Here is a 26447-nt window from a genome sequence, read left to right on the forward strand (position 1 = left end):
TTGACAGCTAGTGACAATTGTTAAACTTGCATAGTAGGCTGTTTTCATCGAATTTTAAGGTTTCTCGTTATTTTTACATTTTAATTTATGCTAGTTTGCGAATAAACGAACTAGGGCGTATTGCCCACCTGGGGCCCATTATACACATGTCCCCTATCCAAGATTTCTGAACTCTTTGATTTGAGAAAGAACAAAAAGATAAACCAAAACCAGCTGATTCTGCCCACTGGAGTAACCATCAGACATAAACAGTAGCTGGGGCACTCACTCTTCACAAGTGTGCTTTGGTGTAGAAAAATTAGCTAGGTATGTATTCGTAGGACGGTGGATCTATTTTTACGCAATTAACAATTGAAATCATCATCCACTTGGGCATGTTTTTTTTATATTTGGTCAAATAAATGGCATTTTACCATAACTTTATGGGTATAGATATCTTTTGATTTCAATCTTTTTTCATCAAAGGAAGATATTTTTATAACGGAAGTAAACTTAGGAGTGCCCATGGAAGATAATAACGCTGGTAAACGTAGCAGGGAAAGTATTCTCCCAGATCCTGTTACGCCGGCTGTCACCGATAACATAGGGTTTCGTAGGAAACTACCGGATGGGTTTCAAGTGGGCTCACGCAACTACGGACCAAATTTTTACCATCCGACAGTTCTTGCAGAAATGTCGGGAGTACAACGTATCCATACATCACATCTTTATTATTTTCAAAGCAGCATACGATACAGTCGATCGAGACCAGCTTTGGCAGATAGTGCACGAACACGATTTTCCAAATAAACTGACGCGACTGATCAGAGCTGGATCGAGTGATGTGTTTCGTGCGCATCTCGGGAACACTCTCAAGTCCCTTCGAGACGCGGCGAGGGTTGAAACAAGGTGACGGCTTATCCTGCAAGCTGTTCAACATCGCTCTTGAGGATGGTTTGACGAGCGGGCGTTGAAACGACAGGCACGATTTTTTCTAAGAAAGAGTATGCTAGCTAGCCAACTCCTAGTCTTTGCAGATGACTTTGATATCATAGCCAGGATCTTTGCGACGGCGGACAAACAGTGCGACGAAAATAGTTCTCTTCGACAACCCTATCGACCTCTGGAACGGAGGGGTTCAATGTGCAAGATGGCTCGACCAGGTCGAAAGTGATTTGCAACTTCTGTTTAATGGTGTTCAATGGAGACGATTGCTGAAACACCATGAGTCACCCCGGCTACTGAACACAACGTCGTTCGAAAATGACGTACAATATTGGCAAAATGTATATAAAGGGTGTCCCACATCAAATTGCACCACGGAAGAAACGCTGCAAAAAATTACCGGATTGACCGATCCTTTTCAAACTTTAAGACAACACAATATAACCCATTAGTAAGCTTTTGGCATATAGGAATCCCCAAAATAACGCGATGGGTGATACTGTACGCCCATCGCGATATCTTAGTTGTCCATTAACCAATAAAGTTGCTTTTTGGTGGTTGACTAGGTTATACTAACAATGTACCAAAAATCAACTTTATTGATTAACGGACAACTGAGAAATCGCCGTGGGCGTACACCACCACCAGGCGTACACTTAACTCCTCTCAAAAAGTTTTGTACAACTTAGCTGCAGCTTCATCTGTACGGAAATTTACTTTTTCTTCATGTCTTCCTCAGACTTGACCTCCTTGGGATGCTTCCGTAGTGCCTGCTTAATAATAGCCTAGTATTTTTCGATGGGCCTTAGTTCCGATGCGTTGGTGGCGTTCATGTCCTTGGGTACGGAAGTAACTCCGTTGGCTTCATACCACTCCAATACATCCTTTGAATATTGGTACGAAGCTAGATCTAGCCAGAAGATCGTAGGGCCCTCGTGTTGCTTCGACAGAGGAAGCAGATGCTTCTGTGGACATTCCTTGAGGTAGTTCTGCCCGATTACAGTCCCGGAAGTCACAAATGGCGTACTCCGTTTGCCACATGATGTATTTCTTGGTCAAATCATGCATTTCTTGGTAAACTATGAAAGTTTCTGTATCCTTACTTCCCCCGGAGCATCAAACTTGTGCTGGGCGGGTAAGTACAGCAACCCCGGAAGCAGCCTGAAGTCTGCCGTGACGTAAGTCTCATCATTCATGATGAGAGAGTGTAGGATTTTTCAGGTGTCTGCGCAAAATAAATTCGCGACGTTGCATTTCGGGTGACGCCATTTTTTCCAATTTTCGGAAAACGAACCGCGATTAAAATACAGTGTAAACAATACACTTTAAACTACTTCTACTCAAATTTTTAAGAGAAAATACACAATGGGTAATTTTCTACAGCGTTTCTTCCGTGGTGCAATTTGATGTGGGACACCTTTTATTATCGAGGGTACATACTATAGAGGTATATCTGTAGTTAACCAAGGACAATATCGATTAGTTGCCGGTCGGGATGTCCCTCATGTTTTAAAAAGTGAAACTGAAAAGTTTCCAAAAGGATAAGCCTTCGTGAGAGCAAGGCATTTAGCGGAAGACGGAAAATGCCGAGAAGTTACTCGAGCTTAAAAAGTCACTAGGTATTTAGTGGTCGTCTGTAGGATTGGGCGATACCATATCGATACCCTCGGTATCGATACTCGAAGGACGATATTTCGATATATTTCATCGATACTTATGGCGTCGATATTATGTTAAATCGATAATTTCAGCCCGATACTGTTTTGATAAAGCGGGATATGCAGCTGAAAAAATATAGGCTAAAACTAGGCCAGGAAATGGTCAAGAAAACAATATTTTAAGGACTTTTTCTCGCGCTGTTTTCTTTTCAGGTATCTACTAAGCTTAATTCTCAAATTTACTTTATTGGAATTGACTCTTATACAAAACCTTGAACAATGTCACATGTTTAACGCTTATTGAACAGTAAGTGCATGCGATACGCGATTTTCAGCAATTCAGAACTGACCAGAGAGCACAGAGAGTAGTATTGGCCGTTGACGATTGGGCTGCAGAAATGGCCAAGTATCGCCAGTGACGACATATCACTGGATGATTTCAGGGGTTTGGGAGAGGGCTGCCGGGCGAGGGGATTGAGGGTGTAGTTAGTCCTATTGCTGTAATTACCGCAGCATAACGCTGGTCAAAGCCATCAACAGGGTGCTCTCCCAGATTTTGTTGTGTCATCTGTCCCCAGTGACAGGAAAGTTCGTAAGGTAATAGCAGGTGGGCTTTATGGAGGCCCGTGCTACTACGGATCAAATTTTTACGCTTCGCCAGGTCATCCAGATGTGTCTGGAGTACAACCCATTGTGGATTCCGGGGCAGCATATGATTCAGTCGAACGCGAACAGCTCTGGCAGGTGGTGCGGTTTTCCGTACATAGTGTGCATTCGTATGCGTTCGTGTGTTTTTATGGAAAAAAGTGACTCGCTACCACCAGGTTCGCTAGTATCTGTAGAAAGTAGCATGTACGTGTTTGGATTTCTACTTCTACTTCTGTTCTGTGATGCCGCCTTAAATAGTATCGATAAATCTAATATCGATGCTTCACGAACGATATATTGACGGTATCGATAAAGCGGCGGATTTGATATTGATAATCAATTATTGATACTTTCGGGAATTTTGCCCAATCCCTCGTCTCAGTCGAGTTACTCGACAAAATCATGGCGCGTGTGACTTACATAATACCAAAAGTGGACTAGTCGAGCAAACTGACACTCCACATGACTTACAGAACAGGGCACTATTTCTTGTGATTCGATCCATAGCAGACTGTATTGAACTGCAACGATATATGGCTGGTTTGTTCTATATTCAGCTGATTCTGCGTATAACTAAATGCTATGTGATCTTTCTTATAGGCAGAAAGAAAATGTTGTTGTTGTGTTGTTCTTTTGTAACGGGTGACAACTAAAATTTTGGAATTTTTTTCTCAAGCTATCAAAAAAAGACAAAGAATCATGAAGATGATCTGATTTACCGAAATTAAAGATACATTATCCATTGTTGAAAAAAATTAGTGTACATTTGAAAACGGTCCGTTATCGGCTGTTCGGCCAAGCTTTCGTTTGACGTCGAAACAGGAGCGTTGTACGGCCGTCATGTCAACTTTGCGAATGCATCTCGTGATTCTACCAATCTACTGTTATCAATTCGTGGTTCTCCAGTTATTTTTGTACTCCAAGGAACTCAAAATCCCGAAGAAATCTTCGATTGGGCGCGCTGAGACAGATTTTTCGGTTCACGGTTTTTGGGTAAAAATCGGATCGAATGGGTATTCATGAACGATTGTGTTTTTTTTTTGACGTGATGCGATGATGCTCTATCCGGCCAAAACACGTATTGTCCATCTGCATGATGTTTTTGTAGAAAAGGGTCAAAATTTTCTTCAAACATTCGTCTGGTGCATTTTAATTGATAGCCAAACCAGAGGGCTTGTTGCTGAAAAAACGAGAAAGAGAACGATGTCCTTCTGCGTCCATAATTTTGGCTGCTCTTCCACTACCTTGCTTGCGAATAGTTGTTGGGCATCTTAGGATATGGTAAACAGTCGAAGCCGCAACATATTCGCTTTTTTAATGTTGTACCGTATACTTTTTGCCGAGATTTCTGTGGCAGTTCGTAGAAGTGTACAACGCGCTCCCGAAATGCTTCTTGTTTCGATGCCATTCTAGGGTAAAATTAGTCGTCATCGATTCTGCAAACTTCAAAAGCATTTTTTTTATTTGTAACAAAAATTCTGCTCATGAAAATATATTCGTTGTGTGCACATTGGCAAGAGGAACGCAATATTTACATTTTTATAAACAGAACCCCGCTTTTGGACTCAAAAACTGCTTCCGAAATTGGGCTCTCCGACGAAAAGTTAATGACTGCTAGTTTCCCGTTAAGCAAAACAAGGCAAGCATAAACAAAACAAAAAATATTGACAAAAAGAGGAGAGAGAGAGAGAGTTAACACATACCTATTGTCATTTCTCTCTGAGCTCGTTTGTTGCGGAGTATAAGGGCCTCAAAAAATACCAAAACTTTAGTTGTCACCCGTTATGATCTGTAGTAGAGACGGTGATTTTTAAAACCAGACCAATATTTCAGAAGTGGTTGAGCACATGGTTTAAAGATATGTAGACACAAAACTTTGGTTAACCTAACTAAAAAAAACAAAATAAATTAAACCTTTTTGTGGTACCGTTGCTTATTAAAGACTTGTTTCTCAGATATAAGTTCTATAACAGTCGAATATGCCATAAATAAAATCTCTATTCTGGTGGTTAGGTGTGTCATCATATCTTAGACACGAAATTGAAAGATTAGAAATTGGCGAGCAAGAATAAGGAAGAACGTAATTTATTCAACCTTTCTTTGAAGTCTTCAACCACAGTGAAAGTTGCGAAAAACTTTTTCCGGATTATATTACTTTCGAATTGCCCTTTGAGAGAATCTGCTAGCATTTTCATTAAGAAATATTTGTTCTACGCAGTTTAGTTCATAAGGTATGAAACTGATTTAGTCAAAATAGATTTTCATTGTTCGGCAGCTTCTAACCTTGCCGACGCCAATCAGTGTCAAAAATAGTTCTGTTCTCTTATGCCGGTGACGTTGCATTTGCTTTGTCGCTGCGCTACCAGATTAGCATAACAAAAATGCTCCGATACATCGATAGGCTACAACGGGTTTTAGGGCCAAAGGCCACCATCTACAAAAGACTATGACCACCGAAACGCTATTCCATTCCAACGGGAGAGTTTCCCTGGTGCAGAACGTACACATAACTAGATTAAAGAAATTTTTCGGGGCTCTCGGTTCGGTTCGATTGTAGGATTTGTAAGACAGCAATTTTACTACGTGGTTCCAGGAAATGTGGCAAAATGTGATATTGGTGATTGTTTTACTAGTGCTATTTTGCTTTCGAGATGTGCGAAAACCACTGTTATTCCCGCCAGGTAAACATATTGGAAAATGTGGTTGAGAATAAATATAATGCTAACTGGTACTAAACTAATATGTGGTACCTGGAAGTGATGAAAATTTTAAAATCTAGTTGAATTATTGATAAATTAGAAATTATAATGAATGCCAACTAACATCTCAATATCAGATAATTAATCTTTTATCATCAAATATCTGACCCAATTTGAAAATGGTAAATGGATGTTAAATGTTTGAGTGCCAGATTATGTTCAAATTGATTTTTATTTAATTTGAGACCATATTGTATAAAACTTGCAATTATTGTTTCATGTAATCTGCCAAGTTCTTAAATATATATTAGGTCCTAACATAAATACAAACCTTTTGAATGGATTACAATTTTCAGCTTAAAATCAATTAAAATCAAAACAATCAACATGATATCGTGAGGAAAAATTTGCATAAAAAACCTTAATCGCAGTTAAGATGACTTAAAAAAGCCTTTAGGAGGTTGATAAGGCGGCTTCTACACCAATGTTCCTTAGATGAGCTGAACGACTTATACCCATTAGATCAAAACGAATTAAAATGAAAGAAGAAATGCAGCTCTGAACTTTGGATCCATGCATTAATTTACACACCACTCCGTTATCAAAATAAAAAAAGAACCGGTTGCGTTGTAGGAAAGCTAGAATAAAATATACATTGGGATAGGTCAATCAATTCCAACAACTTTTACCGTTAACGAACGAATTTTGTTGTCTCTTCTATTTTATTCCCAAGGTCCCAGCTGGTTTCCGTTGGTCGGTAGCGGCTTTTACGTGTATAAACTGCTCAAAAATTTCTCCTTCTACCATCTGATGTGGACAGAGCTGGCCCGGCGTTTCGGGCCGATCGTGGGACTAAAGCTTGGCCGGGATCAGGTCGTGATTGTGTCCGGTATGGAAGCGATACGGGAGCTGTACAGCAAGGACGAATTCAGTGGTCGTCCTGATGGTTTCTTTTTTCGGGTTCGCTCGTTTGATAAGCGGCTGGGCGTAGTTTTCACGGACGGAGAGAACTGGGAAGTACAGCGCAAATTTGCCATTAAAGCGTTGAAGACACTCGGCATGGGCACGGCCGGGATGACGTATCACCTGGAGAAAGAAGCCGAGGAGTTGATTCATCATTTTCGAAAATTATCCAGAGCGCACAATCGGATCAGTATGCACAATGCGTTCGATATCTCTGTGCTCAATATTATATGGACGTTGATTGCTGGCAAAAGGTATCTAATATTGTAGTTGTAAAAGTGACTTCTGCAAGAGTTTGTTTTTTCAGGTTTCATTTAAATGACAAACGCCTTGAGTGGATTACCGAAACTATTCACAAGAGTTTTCGAGTGATAGATATGTCTGGAGGCGTACTAAATCAGTTTCCATCTGTTCGTCATGTATGTCCAGTAAGATCCGGTTTTAGTCCACTTGTTAATTTACTAAGACCGTTGTGGGAGTTTTTAAATGTAACAGCTAATATATTACTTTCGATTGAATCGCTTGATTGAAAATACATTTTTCAGGACACAATCGGTCACATAAATGGTAAACCAAACCTTGCTGACGAAAACGATTGTTTAATTACCCTGTATCTCCGGGAGCTGCAGAAGGGCAACATCCATGCGTCATTCAATGGCGAACAACTTCTTTGCCTTTGCTTAGACCTTTTTCAAGCCGGTTCGGAAACAACCAGCAACAGCCTTGGCTTTGGGATCGCTTATATGATGCATCATCCGGAAGTAGTCAAGAAGATACACCAGGAACTGGACAGTGTGGTCGGACGCTATCGACTTCCGGTGCTAGATGACCGGCGTAATTTACCATATTTGGAAGCCGTTATTTGTGAAATTCAGAGAATTTCTAATGTGGCACCTCTGGCCATTGCCCATCGAACATTGTACCCTGTTCAGTTGGGAGCGTATGTAATACCGAATAATACAATCACCATTGCTTCGCTCCACTCATTGCATATGGATAAACAATATTGGGTCGACCCAGAGGTGTTTCGACCTGAACGATTTTTGGATGAAACGGGCTGCAAGCTGATTTCACATGAATATTTTATGCCATTTGGAGCCGGTAAGTTCTGTTGTTGTGGATTTACACCGTTAGTTACTACTATCTGTTGTTTTATTTCAGGGAAAAGACGATGCTTGGGAGAATCACTGGCAAGGTCAAACTTGTTTCTATTTTTTGCTGCATTTATGCATGCGTTTATTATTGAACCAGCTGACGAAGGACTACCGGAACTAGAGGGTATCGATGGAATCACGCTCTCTCCTAAGCCGTATTATGTTGCTTTAAAAGAAAGACTTATGTAATTTTACGTACACAAGTTGTTTCAGTAGTACAACCGTAATGTAAATAATAAAAAGCACTTTTTGTTTGTGTTTCGGGTGTTTGCAAAAATGGTAATTCAACGGCTCGCACTATTGTAAGTCCATTGGAGTTGATTACAACATTTTCTACCTTCAGTATGAAAACATTTAGATCAAGTAACAAAACATCAAATAGGTGTACTAGCAATAGCTTTGAAGAATCGGTTCAACAATCATTGGTCGAATAATCAATTCGTTATAAACAACAAGAATTGTATTATAAATACATTATACAGCAGAATAGTAAATATATAGATCATAAAAAATACATGTTTGACAGTTTGTAAACTCACATTTCTCACACTATAATAGGTAGCTAAAAAATATAAATCTGGCTACGTCAAAATAACCAGTTTAGTTTTTACTCAATAAAAATTAACCTTACACTATCTTACAGAGTGTTGGATCAAGCTGGATATTCCGGAAGATCTTTTGACTAAATTTGGGTATCCCGGAATTCATGCTATCGGTTATCGGTTATATTTATAATGGACAGCCTTTATATAGCCAGTAGCGTTTCTAGGGTTAATAAGGAATTCTAGGGGTATATGGAAAGCGTGTATCCTAAGGGGGCATATCTATTTTTTTCCTGTTGGGTACATTTTCCACTGCGACCAGTTATTTGATCTATTGTGGCAGACCCCTGTTTATTGTACGCCACATCAGGGGGTCGTATCACTATTAGTATGAGTGATTTCCACTTGCTGATCAACGGCATTGTCCCAATAAGGTATTTTACAACGAATAAAGTTTATTGCCTTAATTGGTAGAATTCATCCATACATCTGAGGGTTGTATTCCAGCAATGTCAAAGAAAGTTTTTCTTTTATGAAGTAGTGCCACGCAATTGCATAGCAGATGTTCCGCATTTTCACTTTCTAGGTTACAGAAGCGACACGTGTCATCTTCTAATTTTCCCAGTTGTTTTAAGTGATATTTACTTGCCCAGTGGCCTGTTACGAGGCCACAGTAAGTACGTAAGTCCTTTTTAGGCAGGTTAAGAAGTTTCTGGGTTATTGTTTTATTAGGAGATATAAATTTCTTTGATTATCGAGCTGTCAAATTTTTTTCCAGACATCATCTATCATTGATTCTGCCTAGCTTTTTAATTCCATTCTAATGGGGCATATCTATTTGGTCATTTAACAAAAGTAACCATTACTTCGTTCGAGAACCTGCGGTCGCAGAACATGTGGCCCATCCCACCCCCTCCCCTCTCCTAAACTAAACTAAACTAAAACTGGCAGTTTATAAACGGTATAATATATATCTTATATTATCTTCTATCTTATATTGAAGTGTTTATTCATAGCCTCTGAAATTTCCAGAGAAAAAGTAAAAATTATTTTAAATTATTTAGCAGTCCTATGTGCTGTTTGCTCCAAAATGGAGCATGTTATCTAATTTTTCAAAATATTGTGCTCACTAGTAAAGAATGTGAGTGTACTGGTGTATACTGACGTCCCAGCTAGCATTTTCATATGTATAAAAAAGGTAAAAATCAGCACTACGTACAGATATACATGCTAAATAAATCGTATTTCATGCGCAAAATTGGCATATCCGTACTATTTTGGAGGCGATATACGTGATTACGAATAATTTTGAGCGTTACGACAATAGGAGCAACCTTAGTGGAGATCGGGTAACCAACCCCGGTGGAAACTAGGGTCGTATACTAAACGGGAAGGAGGTATACCGTGTCTCGGCGCTATAAGATGGCAGCCCCATCGCGAGACTCGACACTATTTCACCAGTACGGCTACACACCTTAATAAAATAACTAACAAAATTCAAGCAAATTCGGAGCGGAATATTCGGCTTCGACCTAGGAACAAGAACGACGAATGGAGACTCGGGACTTGGAACTGCAGATCGCTAAATTTCGCAGGTTGCGAGCGGGTGCTGATTGAACAGCTGGAACTCCGCAAACTCGGCATCGTAGCTCTGCAGGAAATCTGTCGCAAAGGAGAGAAGGTATGGAAGATCCGTGGCGGAAAGGCCCAGTTTTACCAGAGCGGTGGCGCTACCAACGAACTGGGAACGGGCTTTGTAGTGCTGGGCGGAATGCAGGATCGCGTGATAGATTGGAAGGCGATCAACGAGAGAATGTGTGTATTGAGGATAAAGGGCCGTTTCTTCAATTATAGCATCATTAACGTGCACTGCCCGCACGAAGGTAGACCCGACGATGAGAAAGAAGCGTTCTACGCGAGGCTGGAGGCAACGTACGACAGCTGCACGTCACGGGACATAAAGATCGTCATCGGGGATATGAACGCCCAGGTCGGTAGGGAAGAAATGTATAGACCGGTGGTAGGACCCCATAGCCTGCACACCGACACAAACGATAACGGCCAACGATGTATAAACTTCGCAGCTTCCCGAGGCCTGGTGATCCGAAGCACCTTTTTCCCGCGCAAGGATATCCACATCCATGCCTGCGAAACATGGTGCGTCTCAGCGGAAACAACGCAAAAACTGCAGGTATTCATTAACCGGTGCCTGCGATATATTATTCGTGCCTGGTGGCCTGATAATTGGATATCCAATGAGGAACTCCATCGTCGGTGTCATCAACGGCCGATAGCCACAGAAATTCGTGAGCGTAGGTGGAAGTGGATCGGACACACCTTGAGGAAAGGAGCGAACGAGGTTTGCAGAGCAGCACTCGACTGGAATCCACAAGGACTGTTACCGGTCATTTTTTCAAAATGTACCGTACCAACCAATGACGTCAAAGTTTTGTTTTCTTTAGTGTTTAAGAGTAGTTTGTAAGCGTAGTTCGTAAGATCCATTTCGTAATTTAATTTTCATTGTTTAGGTGGCTCTTCTGATTGTTGTTAGTTTGCTTTTGTTTTGTATATTTATCATTGTATTTTTTGTTTAACCTAGAGTAAGTGTACCAATCCCTTCAAACTTTCAACCGGTAATTAGGCATCGAAAAATTTGCGTGAAAAAAATATTATTGTGAACGTTACCATTTAGTGATGTAAGGAGACACTGTCTGAATGCGGACTTAGGAACCTAAAAGAGACCTTCGGCGTCCACCCCGGAACATCCAGACCAGGTGTTGGGGCTTAGCACGGAGGCTCTAAAGGCTCCGTAAGACATCCTAAGTCAGGGACAGCCTTACGCACCAAATGGTAACATCCTTAAAAAAAACCTATTGTAACGGAAAGACCGCAACGATAAAAGACGGCAAAAAGTCCGCACTAATTCCATAACCCCTAATAGTTCCCGATCATGCAGCAAAAAATTATACCAGTTGTTTGCGTCAACTGCACGAAAGTTCTGGATCCGGAGGTGTTGAGAGAGGGAGAGGGAGAGGAAGAGAGGATACCGGAGGAAAAGAGGAGAATTGGTTAGGGATGATTGCTGGATGGAGAGATAAGCCCGAGACAGTTGATAGAACTCCCCGTTGTGAGACTCGAACGAAAGAGCGTAATTTGAGCGTCGTGAGCGAGCGTCGCGCGGCCCTGTAGGGCCAAGTTCGACTAACCCAACAATATCGGAGGTGAAGTGTATCGTTAATCGACCGGCGTGATCCGGTTCCCTAAAAGTCCGCTGCCATTGTCCGACGACTACACGAGATCGGAACCGCGCGGTGATTACTCCAGAGCCACGGCGTAGGCCATTGTGTGAGTTGGCCATCGAAGAATAGGCGCATCGAGGGTACCACGTGGATAGAGAATATCGCTGCCCCGCCAAAGTCTGTCATCGCTTGCTTGTTGCCGCCATCCCTGGGACGCCATAGGAGATCATCCCCGTTCCAGCAGAACCCGTAAAGTAGCACTGCCATCGTAGCATGTTCGTCCCCTCTTTCTCCACTCATCGTCATCATCAATGGGCCCCAACTAGTGACATCGAGCGCCAATAGTACGGTAATAAAGTTTTCATGCATGGAATTTCCTATTCTTTTAATATAAGTAAGAGCCACCAGTCCTTTCCATTTCTTTCTTTGACGTTTTGAATGGTCCGCTGCGTTTCTGATAAGTTGTCGGGTTGCACGAGTCCTCCGAAGGTCGGTTGCCGACCCTGAGATTAAGTTACATTGAGCTAGCTGGGTTGAGTGTTCGAACCGAAACTTATAGGACAGCGTAGAAGAGGCAGACCCAGAGGCTCATGGAGACGAAGCTTAGCCAACGACATCCGGGCTGTAGACGAGAACCTGTCCTGGCGACAGGTAAAAGCCATGGCGGGTAACCGTCAGCAGTGGAGATCTCTGATTTCATCCCTTTGTTCTGCCGGACCGGCGGACATGGACACATAAGTAAGTAAGTAAGATATCCACAAAGCCACCTGGAGATCACCTGACCAACGTACAATGAACCAAATTGACCACGTTCTCATAGAGGGCCGGTTTTTCTCTAACATTACGAACGTACGCTCCCGTCGGGGTGCGGATATTGATTCTGACCATTACCTAGTAGCAGTACATGTGCGCTCAAAGCTGTCCACCGTATACCGAACACGTCAAAGCCGCCCTCCTCGGCTGAACATCAGGCAGCTAGATAACCCACAAGCTGCCGAGAACTACGCGCGAGTACTGAATGAGGCACTGCCTTCTTCCGAGGAGTTCGGAGAGGCCGCTACCGCACTAGGCATATATACCTAGGCACTAGGTATATAGCCTCGGAGTACACCAAAATGATTGGTTTGATGGGGAATGCCAACAAGCGGTGGAGGAGAAAAAAAATGCTTGGAAAAATTATATATGTATTGACACTAGAGAGAACCTGGCCAAGTACCGACGAGCTAGGAACCAGTTGCCCACGATCCTGAGGAGAAAAAAGCGCCAAAAGGAGGACAGAGATCGTGAAGAATTAGAGCAACTATTCCGAGCTAATGACACGCGCAAGTTTTATGAGAAGGTGAACCAAACTCGGAAGGGCTACACACCGAAACCTGACATGTGTAGGGACGAGGGAGGGAATCTAATTACAAACGAGCGCGAGGTGGTCGACAGGTGGAAGCAGTTCTTCGATGAACACCTCAATGGCGAAGTCGCAGAAGGAGGCGGAATGGAAATTAACCTAGGAGCGCCCATGGAAGATAGTGATGTCCTAGCACCTGATCTCCAAGAAGTCAAACGAGAAATCGGGCTGCTGAAGACCAATAAAGCCGCTGGGAAGGACCGCCTACCGGCAGAGCTTTACAAACATGGCGGAGAAACGCTAGCAAAGGCTCTACACTGGGTTATTTCGAGGATTTGGGAGGAGGAAAAGCTACCGGTGGAATGGATGGAAGGAGTGGTTTGTCCCATCCACAAAAAGGGTGATCGGCTAGACTGCTGCAACTATCGTGGTATTACGCTGGTAAACGCCGCCTACAAGATACTCTCCCAGATCCTGTTACGCCGTCTGTTACCGATACCACAAGGCTTCGTAGGGAATTATCAGGCGAGTTTCATGGGGGCTCGCGCAACTGCGAACCAAACTTTTACTATCCGACAGATCTTGCAGAAATGTCGGGAGTACAACGTGTCCACGCATCACATCTTTATTGATTTCAAAGCAGCATACAATACAGTCGATCGAGACAAGCTATGGCAGATAATGCACGAATGAGGTTTTCCGGACAAACTGACGCGACTGATCAGAGCTACATTGGATCGAGTGATGTGTTTCGTACGCATCTCTGGGACACTCTCGAGTCCCTTCGAGACGCGATGAGGGTTGAGACAAGGTGACGGTCTATCCCGCATGCTGTTCAACATCGCTCTTGAGGGGGTGATCCGACGAGCGGGCATCGAAACGAGAGGCACGATTTTTACCAAAAGTAGCCAACTTCTAGGCTTTGCAGATGACTTCGATATCATTGCCAGGAACTTTGCGACGGCGGAGGTAATCTACGCCAGACTGAAAGCGGAGTCTAGGAGAATTGGGCTAAAAATAAATGCGTCGAAGACCAAATACATGAAAGGAAGAGGCGCAAAGGAAGCAAACGCGCGCCTCCCACGGACGGTAACCGTTGACGGCGATGAACTAGAAGTGGTAGAGGAGTTCGTGTATTTGGGATCGCTGGTGACCGCGGACAACAACACTAGTAAGGAGATCCAGCGGCGCATCCAAGCGGGAAATCGGGCCTACTTTGCCTTTCGTAAAACGCTACGCCGCCGCACGAAGCTAACAATGTACAAAACCATTATTAGACCGGTAGTTCTTTATGGACTTGAAGCCGTGACGTTGCTTACGGAGGACATACGCGCCCTTGCCGTGTTTGAGCGGAAAGTGCTGCGGACGATATTTGGCGGAGTACAAACTGAAAGCGGAGAGTGGCGGAGGCGTATGAATCACGAGCTACAGGCACTGCTTGGAGAGACTCTCATCGTACATCTAGCGAAAGTTAACAGGCTACGGTGGGCCGGACACGTCGTAAGGATGCCGGACGACAGTGCGACGAAAATAGTCCTCTTCAACAACCCCACCGGATCCAGGAACAGGGGGGCCCAACGTGCACGATGGCTCCACCAGGTCGAAAGCGATTTGCGACTTCTGAGACGACTAGGAAATTGGCGGCGAGTGGCCCTAGACCGAGTTGAATGGAGACGAGTGCTTGAAACAGCAGGAGCCACCTAGGCTCTATGCTGCTGAAGAAGAAGAAGAAGAAGAAGAAGAAGAAGCTACTACCGGAGGAGTGGACGAAAGGCATCGTGTGTCCGATCTACAAAAAGGGCGACAAGTTGGATTGTTGTAATTACCGCGCAATCACACTGTTGAACGCCGCCTACAAGGTACTCTCCCAACTTCGATGTCGTCGATTATCACCATTTGCAAAGGAGTTCGTGGGGCAATATCAAGCGGGATTCATGGGTGCCCGTGCCACCACGGATCAGATTTTCACGCTTCGGCAAGTGTTGCAGAAAAGTCGCGAATACAACGTGCTCACGCATCATTTATTCATCGACTTCTAATCGGCGTATGACCGTCCCCATTCAACTCGATCTCGGGCCACTCGTCGCCAATTTCCCACTCAGAAGTCGCAAATCATTTTCGACCTATTCGAGCCATCTTGTACGTCGATCCCCTCTGTTCCTAGTGCGGGTGGGTTTTTGAGAACTGTTTCCGTTGCACTGTCCGGCGCAGTCTCTCCTGGCAGTGCCTGTATCTCATGATTGATACGCATCCGCCACTCTCCGCTTTCCGTTTATACTCCGTCAAATATCATCCGCAGCACCTTCCGCTCGAACATGGCAATGGCGTTTATGTCAAAAATTTTATCAGTTTCGTACGGCGGCGTATGCATTTCGATCGTAGCATTTTGTGAAGGGCCAAGTAGGCCCGTTTTCCCGCTTGAATGTACTGCTGGATCTCCTTACAAATGTTGTTGCCCGTGGTCACCAGCGATCCCAAGTACACGAACTTATCTACCACTTCTTGTTCGTCGCCATAGACGGTTAGCGTCCGTGGGACGAGCGCGTTTTTTCCTTTGAGCCTCTTCCCTACATGTATTTGGTGTTTAACGCGTTTATTTTCAGCCCAATTCCCCAATACTCCACTTTCAGTCTGACGTAGATGGCCTCCACGGTCGTAAAGTTCTTGGGTAAGATATCAAAGTCATCTGCAAAGCCTAGGAGTCGGCCTTAAAGGATCTGGGAGAGTACATTGTAGGCGGAGTTTGCCAGCGTTATGCCGCGATGATTACAGCAGTCGAGCTGATCACCCTTTTTGTTGATGGGGCAATCCAGTCCTTCCATCCACTTCTACGGTAGCTATTTCTTCTCCCAAATCTAAAAAATTAACCAGTGTAGAGCCATTTCCAGCGTTTCTCGACCATGTTTTTAAAGCTCTGTCTGTAGTTAGTCCTTGCCAGCGGCGTTGTTGGTTTTCACCAACCCGATTTCCCTTTTGACTTCTTGAAGATCAGATGCTGGGACATTATGACTATCTTATGTGGGCACTCCTAGGTTAACTTCCGTTTTGCCTCCTTCTGCAACTTTGCCATTGAGGTGTTTATCTAAGAACTGCTTCCACCACCAGTCGATCATCTTCTTTTATGATTAGATTCCCTCCCTTGTCCCTACACATGTCAGGTTTCAGTGCATAGCGCTTACGAGTTTGGATCATTTTCTGCGCGTGTCATTAGCTTGGAATATTTTTTCTAATTCTTTACGACCTCTATCCTCCTTTTGGCACCTTTTTCTTCTCAGGATCGTGGCCAACTGTCTTCTTGCTCGTCGGTGTTTGAGCCAATCCTCTCTAGTGGAAATGCGTAGATAATATCTCCAAGCAATTTCTTCCCACCTAAACCAATCATTTAGTATATTTTGGGGCTTTTCACCCAGTGTCGCGGTAGCGGTCTATCCGATGATCGAGCATATTCTGCTCCAACCGTCTTTGAGGTTTGGATACCTGACTCCTTGGAAGAAGGCAGTGCTTCATCCAGTATTCGCGTGTAGTGCTCGGTAGATTGCAAGTTATCTAGCTGCCATATGTTCAGCTGAGGAGAACGGCTTTGGCATGTCTGGCACACGGTTGACAGTTTTGATCGTACATACACTGCTACTAGATGATGGTCATATCTGCACCCCGTAGGGCCATCTATGAACGTGGTCAATCTGGTTCATTGTGCGTTGGTCAAGTGATCTCCAGGTGGCTTCGCGGGTATCTTTGCGTGGTAAAAAGGTGCTTTGGATCACCAGGCCTCGGAAAGCTGCGAAGTTTATACATCGTTGGCCGTTATCGTTCGTATCGATATGCAGGTTATGGGGTCCTTTCACCGGTCTAATTATTTCTTCCCGACCGACTTGGTTGTTCATACCCCTAATAACGATCTTGATGTCCCGTGGCGAGCAGCTGTCGTACGTTGCCTCCAGCCCCGCGTAAAACGCTTCCTTCTCATCGTCGGATCTACCTTCGTGCGGGCAAAATAACTTACACAAATCTAAAGGTAACATTGTGTCAAACAGTGTCTTTTTCCTACAAGTTTTTTCAAATTACCAAAAAGTGGTGTTTCCAAGCTTTACAATTTTGTGAACTGATTGTTACAAGGCGATCATTTTCCTAAGCTTAGAATTAACATAAAAGGTAAGTTTTCTTCAACTGATGTAGTGTCATTCATTAAAGTTCTGAAATAACATGTATTTTAATAAATATTTAAACTGTACGGATTTAGAACCAAAATATTGAGATGTTTTTAAATCCGGACAAGCTTCACTATTCATGGTAATTGGTTATCCTCCCAAGTTGGCATTCCTTTGACGTTTAAAACTGCAGCCTTCCGTCGTGATATGTGGGGTTTTGCGTGTGAATGATCTTCTCGGCAAGTACACATTTGTTATTACTATTTCCTGAAGTTAATATATACCGTCATCCGAGGCGAGATTGTGCCAAAAATGCATACGTTTTTGGTTCTTTAGCTTAGTATACACACAATTTAGGAACTAAGTTGATTTCAAACCTGTCAATATATACTAAATTGTTCAATTAACAACTGCCATAGATATGGTTTAGTTACAATGAAACCTAATTTTACGGAAAGTGCATGAATCTTGGCACAATCTCACCCCTTCTAGGGGGTGACATTGTGCCAAAAACATAAAGTTAAGGTAAATACCTAAACAGTGAACATTACCATGTTTATAAACAATACACATAAATATCAGTATAAAGTAGTTCATATGGGGCCGTCTATGAACTTCCGAGGCCGCCTCGGAATACACAAAATGATTGGTTTGATGGGGAATGCCAACAAGCGGTGGAGGGGAAAAACTGCTTGGAAAAATTATCTAACTATTGCCACTAGAGAGAACCTAACCAAATACCGACGAGCTAGGAACCAGTTGACCACGATCCTGAGGAGGAAAAATCGTTAAAAGGAGGACAGAGATCGTGAAGAATTAGAACAACTATTCTGAGCTAATGACACGCGCAAGTTTTATGAGAAGGTCAACCAAACTCGGAAGGGTTACATACCGAAACCAGACATGTGTAGGGACGAGGGAGGGAATCTAATTACAAACGAGCGCGAGGTGGTCGACAGATGGAAGCAGTTCTTCGTTGAACACCTCAATGGCGAAGTCGCAGAAGGAGGCGGAACGGAAATTAACCTAGGAGCGCCCATGCAAGATAGTAATGTCCTAGCGCCTGATCTCCAAAAAGTCAAACGAGAAATCGGGCTGCTGAAGACCAATAAAGCCACTGGGAAGGACCGCCTACCGGCAGAGCTTTACAAACATGGCGGAGAAACGCTAGCAAAGGCTCTATACTGGGTTATTTAGAGGATTTGGGAGGAGGAAAAGCTACCGGAGGAATGGATGGAAGGAGTGGTTTGTCCCATCTTCAAAAAGGGTGATAGGCTAGACTGCTACAACTATCGCGGTATTACGCTGGTAAACGTCGCCTACAAGGTACTCTCCCAGATCCTGTTTCGCCGGTTGTCACCGATACCACAAGGTTTCGTAGGGAATTATCACGTGGGCTTCATGGGGGCTCGCCCACATGCCCACGCATCACATCTTTATTGATTTTAAAGCAGCATACGATACAGTCGATAATGCACGAACACGGTTTTCCGGACAAACTGACGCGACTGATCAGAGCTACATTGGATCGAGTGAAGTGTTTCGTACGCATCTCTGGGACACTCTCGAGTCCCTTCGAGACGCGGCGAGGGTTGAGACAAGGTGACGGTTTATCGAAACGAGAGGCACGATTTTTACCAAGGGTCGCCAACTTCTAGGCTTTGCAGATGACTTCGATATCATAGCCAGGAACTTTGCGACGGCGGAGGCAATCTACGCCAGACTGAAAGCGGAGTCTAGGAGAATTGGGCTAAAAATAAATGCGTCGAAGACCAAATACATGAAAGGAAGAGGCTCAAAGGAAACAAACGCGCGTCTCCTACGGACGGTAACTATTGACGGCGACGAACTAGAAGTGATAGAGGAGTTCGTGTATTTGGTATCTGGATCTCTGGGTGACTGCGGACAACAACACCAGTAAGGACATCCAGCGGCGCATCCAAGCGGGAAATCGGGCTTACTTTGCCCTTCGTAAAACGCTACGTGAGTGCTTCAAACAGCACGAGCCACCCCGGCTTTATGCTGAAGAAGAAGAAGAAGAAGTTGTTTAATCAAGTTTGAACCTTCGATTGTGTTTTCTAATTGCACGGTAAATTCGCCGCATAGTATCTCGGCCAGTCTTTAGTTGTTTCGCCAAAGCATAATTTGTGATGTTGGGATCAGCCTTCAAGGGTTCCACTCCAACGCTTGGTTTGCTCTTTGCGAGCAGGCTTGAGAGCTTCCTCGTACTTTTTAATCACTCGTCTTACAGTACTTTTAAGATAACCCATCAGTTTTGCCAGCTCTTGAGTTGAGACTGACAGATTTTGCGGGCGAATATCTCGGATCCACGCTAGTTTTGAACTGCGAAAAAATACAACAGAACTGTTTACAAACAACAAAACAGTGCCAAAAGTTTACATTTGCGACCACTGGGTGCAGCGCTGTCCCCAAAATGAAGTACTCCATTTCTAAATGATCTAAGTCTCATGTTGGATGTTCTGCATACCTCGGTCATGGTCATGGTCACCTTAAAGTATCTCCTTCATAGCTGCAGCAAGCTACTGCCTAAATTACTGCACGTGTTACAAAGTATGAACTAATTCTCAGTCCCGGGAAATAGTCGAATTTAAGCTTGTTTTACATTTACTTACAACAGCTGTACCTACTGCTAAATATATTTTATTAAGTGTCCGAAAAATTCTATTAGTCCAGTACGGTTTACAATACCTAGCCGTCAAGTCGTTGATAATTCTCTCTCAATAAGACTACTCATGTTCAATTTTTCTTTATTCGCTTCACTTTTGTATTTTAAATACATTAATTTAAAATAAGATGATGTTATCTGCATTTTTACAAGTATTTCCCATTGTTTTTTTTTCTCAAATATATATTGAAAATATATACGCGTGTGTTTCGTTACCTATACGTTCTGTGTTGTGTTTCACTTTCATGTCTCCGCTGTGTGTTTGTGTTCTTTATTTTTTTGTATAGACTACGATCATGAATCTACGTTTTTATTTTTTGCCGAATTTTGTGATTTTATTTTATCTTAAATTTTCAACACATATTTCTCTTTGTTAACTGCTAGGAAAAAAAGAACTTATCACTTATTACAACTTAGCCAGTATAAAAATAATGTACATTAATAACAATTTTCTCTTCTATTCATAAACTCTCTACACTCTCATCATATATGTTTTTGCCTGTTTGCTTTTCTTGTTTTTTTTTGTTTCCACCAATGGTGCACGCAGATGTGTAGCCACAACAGTTTGCCGTTAAAAAGTTGCTTAAATCTCTCAGAAACAAAATAATAAAAAAAAAGAATATAGATAGCCTACAACTGCTGCTCACAACGTGTGTACAAGTAGACTTCTTTCCGTCCGTCCATCCGATTTGATCGCGCGCGTTCACGCACCGTTACCCGGGGCGGGTGTGTGTGTGCTTGTTGTTATACTTTTTACTTTTTAACTTTACTTTACTTTACTTTAAAGAGCTTGTTTCACCGTTTTTTGTTTTCTTTAGTTGCTTTGCTTCGTATTTGCATTTTGTAACATCGAGTTTCATACACAGTTTCGCACTTCTTATAGTCTAATGATACTTTTTGAAAGTATGCTGGTAAATTTATCATCATTGAACCGTTGCGTTTTAGCTTTTACTTGTTCTTTTTTCAAGGTTTGCCATCCGGTTCCTATCGACTTGCTAGTATTACACGATGTTTAAGGTTTTGTTTCTTTTACTTCTCTTCATTTTGCCAGGGAAAAACCTAAAGCTATGCTTACTTTGTTTTTTTTTGTTAAATGGTAGAGTTTTTACACTTTTCTCTTACTTGCCTTTTTTCTTCTGTTGCGATTTAAAAAATTAAGTAATATCCTAAGCGAACGTTGATTACTGTTTGTTTTGTTTTTGCGTTTTGCATTTGGACGAAAAACAAAACGAATTAAATTTTAGCTTCTTGCGTGTGCCTTTGGCGCACAAGTTTAACTTAAACACTCAATTATCACTTAGACGAACAACTTAAATCGTAAAAAGTTTTGAAAACACATTTAGGTAAGGTACCCCATTTTTTTGATTTGATTTTTAGTTTCTTAATATCATGAATATTTGTGTTTATTTTTTTCTTCTCTCTTTTTTTTTGTTCAACTTTTGCTTTGTTAGTTAGGGTGATGTTTTATATTTCTTTCTTACTGTGAGAGTGCATTTTGAATGTAAATTTGGAAACCAGTAGCGATTTTTCTTTTTCTTTTCGTGTATGATTATGGGTTGAAAATTATGGCATTGCATGAGGCATGACTGGGCGTAACGACTGTCGGCTAGCGAAGACTCACACCACTCCTTGGTTGAGCGTGCAGGCGCGGAGCGTTACATGGCGCTGTGGATGGCAAATGGTAATAATACACAGAAACGCCTTCTTTTTTCTGGGTAAATATGCAGGTGTATAAATCAAACAGCACCTTGTTCGTTCGAAACCATTCTCGTGTGGCATGGACGAGAAAATTTCAAGCCGAAAATGTAGAACAAAATCCTAATACCTTCACCTTATTAAACCTTCATTTTTTTGTAGTTTTTTTGGTACTTTTTTGACAAAATCATCTTGCAAGACTATCTAAACGCAAACTGCATAACCACACGATTATGTTTGTTTTCTTCTTTCTTTTCTTTGCCGTTGCTTCCTAAGCTCCTACAGACAATGGATCAATACTTTATAAATTAAGTGTGTTTTGCTTTATTAAACCTATATCACTGTGGCAAATTATTTCGCTTAATATTTCCACATTTCAGTGTGTTGTTTTTCGATGCAGCTTTCGCTAAAGTGGTACTTGTAGTTAAAATCTGCCTCATTTGGAATGTTTGCTTTTAGTAGAGCGAAACTTCGACACTTCTTTTTTTTGCCATTCCTCGTAGCTTTCTTCCTCGGTGGGACACGTAAGATTTCTGGCAGTACATCTGTTCCTCTTGATGAGAATTTTAGCGATAATAATTTATCGACGATTACAAGCCGCGTCTCGTCCGGATCTAATAACACGTCTTGAACCTCGTTGTCCCCTTCGTTAGCTGTTACGCGCTCTTGAAACATTAGTTAAAATTATTTAAATCTCTAACTACTAAAAAACGAACAATCTAAAGCTAGTGTATTTCTCCCTTACCGGTGTTTCTATTAAGAAAAATATTCTTTCACAGCTTTCGGTTACTTTTTTTCCTTTCAAATACCCTTTCTCACTTGTAACGTCTCATTCTTCTAAACTCTAATATAGTTTTGCTATCGGTTTCAGCTTGATGCCCATTTGAATCCCGCCAAAAATCATAATCAAGCGCGTTTCTGCCTTACAGCGTATAGAACAAGGTGCTGACAATTATATTTATGATTGAGCGTTGCCATTACATCTCATCAGTTGGTCAGAATTATCTGGTAGTATCTTCGATCATCTATCATCGGGTAGAAAGTGACAGCAGCAAGTGTGTTTGCCTTCTAAATAATATTTACAGCTTCCTATTTCATCTGTTTGATCTACCACTGCTAAAAGCTACCGTGTTGTTGTTACTCACTTACGAGTCCTACAATGCTCTTAGTCGCACGTGTGTTTTTCTGTCGATAAAAAGTTATCTATTCGTGTGGGTGTCAGTGTTTTGTTTTTTGTTTTGTTTAATCGCTTTCAGTGTCTAGTTTTTGTACTTTTCAAAAGGCATTGAATTTTTCTTATCTAGCTGCTGCATAGTTGATTTTTCATACGCTCACTCGTCCAGTACACTCGCTGTTTCCTTGTTTTTTTTTCTGCTGAAGAACTTGCAGCACGGATGTTCCTAACATCTGCTGTTGACCGCTCCTGCGCTTCTTCTATGCCTCCGGTTTGCTCTAGTTCGACTTTACTACGAATAAAAGTGGCATCGAAAAATATATCCTCTTAATCTGAAGGTGTGTGTGACAGAGTGTTCTGCTGCTGGGCAATCGCTAACAATTTGGTTGCAGGTATGTATTCATCATTATTCAGTGTACTTCTTTTTGTTTTGTTTTGTTTTGTTTTCCCATCTCCGATCTCCGGCTAAAAGTGGTTTGAGCTACTCCTCTACACAGACTATTTACAAGTACGAAGTATTTGGAAGTTCTACTACCCTGAAGTTGGCCTCCCATCATCTTGCTTATTCGATAAAAAATTAAACTATTTCTGGTTAATACTTTCATTTAGAATACGCTGCAAGCGCTTGACGGCCCATATTTAACGTTAAATATATTCTCTGATACTCATCCGCCTTACTCTCGATTATTTTTTTTGGATTTTGTTTTCCATTAGAACACATTCGATACCATTTCTTTATGTTTTTGTTTAAGCATCACATTTAATTGTTCGATATTCTTGCAATGTTTTTGTGTTTATATTTGGTGTGGGAAAGACTGTCACCGGGAAGATTGATGATCGAAGATTGTTTCCTTTATCTTTTTTTTTCTAACGTACTTCACGACGTAAATTGTCCCTCTAGTGATTGCACATATCAATTCAGTGCTCCAGCAGTTAGAAAAGAGCCGGCAGCTCCGCAGATACCGGTCGGACCACACACCGCCGAACGCCTTTGGCTGGAGGCCCGTTGCTAGTGACTTTCCAACTTAATCCTAAACGCTACGCACGGTTCTACTGGCGGAGAGATCGTGCTGGGTGGTTGGCATTTTTCGAACCCGAATCCTGGCCGGTGATCACGGATAGGGATCATCGAGCGGATGCAGCAAGCTTGAAAACTCCAACCACTGCCCGAACGAACAGACTCCGCGTTCGAACTAGGTGAACCCGCCATCGCATCGTTCCGGGCGAGGGGCTCACAACGCTATGCACACGTGTTTCCGTATCGCTTTGTTTTCTTGTTTTGTTTTGTTTTTGGTTTGGTTTCACTTATCTTAGCTAGAGAGGGTTTTCACTCACACAAAGTCCTTTGTGATTTCCGCGTGCAGATTCAGATGTTTTTTGCTGTTTCCTTGTTTTATGTACAGAGTTTTGCACTAGCAGCGATGCCAGAAAGGCTTCCGGAGAAGGTGGTTCCGTGGTACGTTTCGGAGCTTGGGCTTTTCCACCGTAGCCGGGTAGCAGAGCGGTTTGTTCGCGATCAAAGAAGGGCAATTCTGCGCTTAATGAAGTTTATAATTTCAATCTTTTCCATGTGTGTTTGGGATAGATCAGAGAAAAGTAGATATAGGAGAAAAGATTCACTAGAGAAGAAGTATAGAACAGAATAAAATAGATGAATCTTTGAAAAGAATAATTAACTGTGAGTCACTAATAGTGTGTAACAAGCTTGATCTATTGTTACTGAGGCTTGAATAGAAAAAGGATTGACTACATTTAGTATGAAAATTCAAAGCGAGAAACAGGTACTTAACTTGATCCAAAGCATTTTAAAATCTCTATCTGTCGATCGAGAGGAAGAGTTTAATTCAAAAATTTCCTTAGTCGGAAGTTGAACAAGTAAAGAAATGTGTCTTTCAGATAAGGGAAAAACATGCAATAAGTTTCAGTTTCATTTTAAAGGAAGATAGGTACAGATCAATTTTGAAAGAAAGTGCATCTCAAATTGTGTGGAACATCGTTACTGAATGTGAATGGTAAATTGCAAAAAAAAATCAGACTGTGCCAAACAATGTGAAAGTAAAATAAATAATAGAGGAAAGTTAAGTATCACAGAAAACAGGAAACAATCACACACAGGATCACGGACTCGACAGAAAACGTCTAGTTTTTTTTTATCTCAGAAATTCTGACCAACAACCGAGCTTCGAAGCTTGAACAGGCAAACGCTTCGTTGGCTTTACTATTAGATACTTGTGAAGAAGAGAATACGCCGTTAGTAGTTCTTGTGATGTCGTTATCTCATTTCTACTAGTTTTTCATGTTCATATTTTTTCTGTATATGTGTGTGTTTGAAATAGTACATTTTAGAGAGGGTTTTCTGCTTCTACATACTGTAACACCAGTGGCAACGTGTGGCTGATACTATTGGTTCAGCTCAAAAAACGGTTGATTGTTTGTTGTTGATAAAATTTGGAAACGCGCAAACTTACACTGCAGTTTTTTTCTTTACAGGTATGCGTGTGTATGTGTGTTTCTTTATAGGTGTGTGTTCTTTGGGTGCGCGTTTGTACTATTAAACGGTAACAGTGATGTAATACACAGCTTTAGTAATAACCTGCGCTTATTTGTTCGCACATTTTTATTTCTTAAATTTGATGAGATTTCTGGTTTCTGTGTTTCTCTAGCTTTAACAAATAGGAAGAACATGTTCAACAACTTCGACTTGACTTTGTTATGCTACTTATGTTCGTCCAATGTTTGATTATTGGTAATATTGTTGTTTTTTTTGCATAATTTGTAGGTTACTATTTGCTGATTGAGTGCCTTTTGGTTACGTAGAGTTGTAGGTGTAGGACAAAGAGGAATATTTTTTCTAGAGTGCTCTTGAACACCGTCTTTTAACGGGTGTGTCTGGTGGGGGTGACATGCCACTTCAATTATCCGAATTCTCACTGCATGCTGCTGCTGACTGGTTGAGTTAGAATGAGATTTTGAGCGCGCAAAACTGATTGGATGACATGGATGTGGCAGCTACATTGTTTGCTGTTTTGCTTTATATATTGCACAAGCGCTTCCGAAAAAAGAAACAGGTTTATAATGATTACACGAAAAGAGGGAGTTATTGTTTGAAGGAGAGTTCGTTAACAGCTTTTTTAACACTTATTGAACACTTAGTTTTAGATCCTTTGTTTTTCATGTTTGTCATTCCATTCTGGGCTTTCCTCTGATTGGTTTCTTGTTTCTGAATTTTTCGTTTGGTATTATAATGATTCAAACACTGAATTAGAGTTATCGGCAAAATTGATTTCGATTGACTATTGTAACGACTTTTGATGTTGATCTTTTGTTGCCTACGACTACACTGTGAATTAAACCTTAATTCGCTGAGATGAAATGGTAACGTCATTTTATTTAAACTGCGTATCTGTGTACTTGATAAATGGTGAATTGGTTTCAATACAGATTGCACTCTGTATGTCTCTGCTTGCTCCATGAAACGTTGTGGAACGGATTATTGATCTGTGTCTGTCTGCGTGGGGCTGGGAATATCTAGCGCCCATGGATTATTTAATCCTGAAAATAGAAAAGTTGGTTTA

At 41.9% G+C, this 26447-nt stretch overlaps 2 protein-coding genes across 4 annotated transcripts in view; one reads left to right on the forward strand and one right to left on the reverse strand.

The window, feature by feature from the left end:
* The first annotated feature begins 5826 nt into the window (after nt 1-5826).
* Nucleotides 5827-8235, forward strand: LOC128737437 (methyl farnesoate epoxidase-like). The gene is made up of 5 exons (XM_053832072.1): nt 5827-5911; nt 6663-7146; nt 7200-7380; nt 7438-7993; nt 8054-8235. The coding sequence occupies exons 1-5, from the start codon at nt 5827-5829 to the stop codon at nt 8233-8235; spliced, it is 1488 nt and encodes a 495-aa protein (XP_053688047.1).
* A 13204-nt stretch (nt 8236-21439) lies between these two features.
* Nucleotides 21440-26447, reverse strand: part of LOC128738102 (nuclear hormone receptor FTZ-F1) — a 375537-nt gene continuing 370529 nt past the window's right edge. For all 3 annotated transcript variants that reach the window (XM_053832955.1, XM_053832954.1, XM_053832952.1), the window contains one exon: nt 21440-26424. The gene's annotated coding sequence lies outside the window, so the exon portion shown is untranslated. The remainder of the gene's footprint in view (nt 26425-26447) is intronic.

This window comes from Sabethes cyaneus, chromosome 2 (genome assembly GCF_943734655.1).
Source record: "Sabethes cyaneus chromosome 2, idSabCyanKW18_F2, whole genome shotgun sequence".
Taxonomy (NCBI): domain Eukaryota; kingdom Metazoa; phylum Arthropoda; class Insecta; order Diptera; family Culicidae; genus Sabethes; species Sabethes cyaneus.

Excerpts from the sequence above, each read along its gene's own strand:
- LOC128737437 (XM_053832072.1), top strand. The coding sequence starts at position 5,827 with ATGTGGCAAAATGTGATATTGGTGATTGTTTTACTAGTGCTATTTTGC. Across the intron at positions 5,912-6,662 it reads ACCACTGTTATTCCCGCCAG|GTCCCAGCTGGTTTCCGTTG; the intron begins GTAAACATATTG and ends TTTATTCCCAAG. Across the intron at positions 7,147-7,199 it reads ACGTTGATTGCTGGCAAAAG|GTTTCATTTAAATGACAAAC; the intron begins GTATCTAATATT and ends TTGTTTTTTCAG.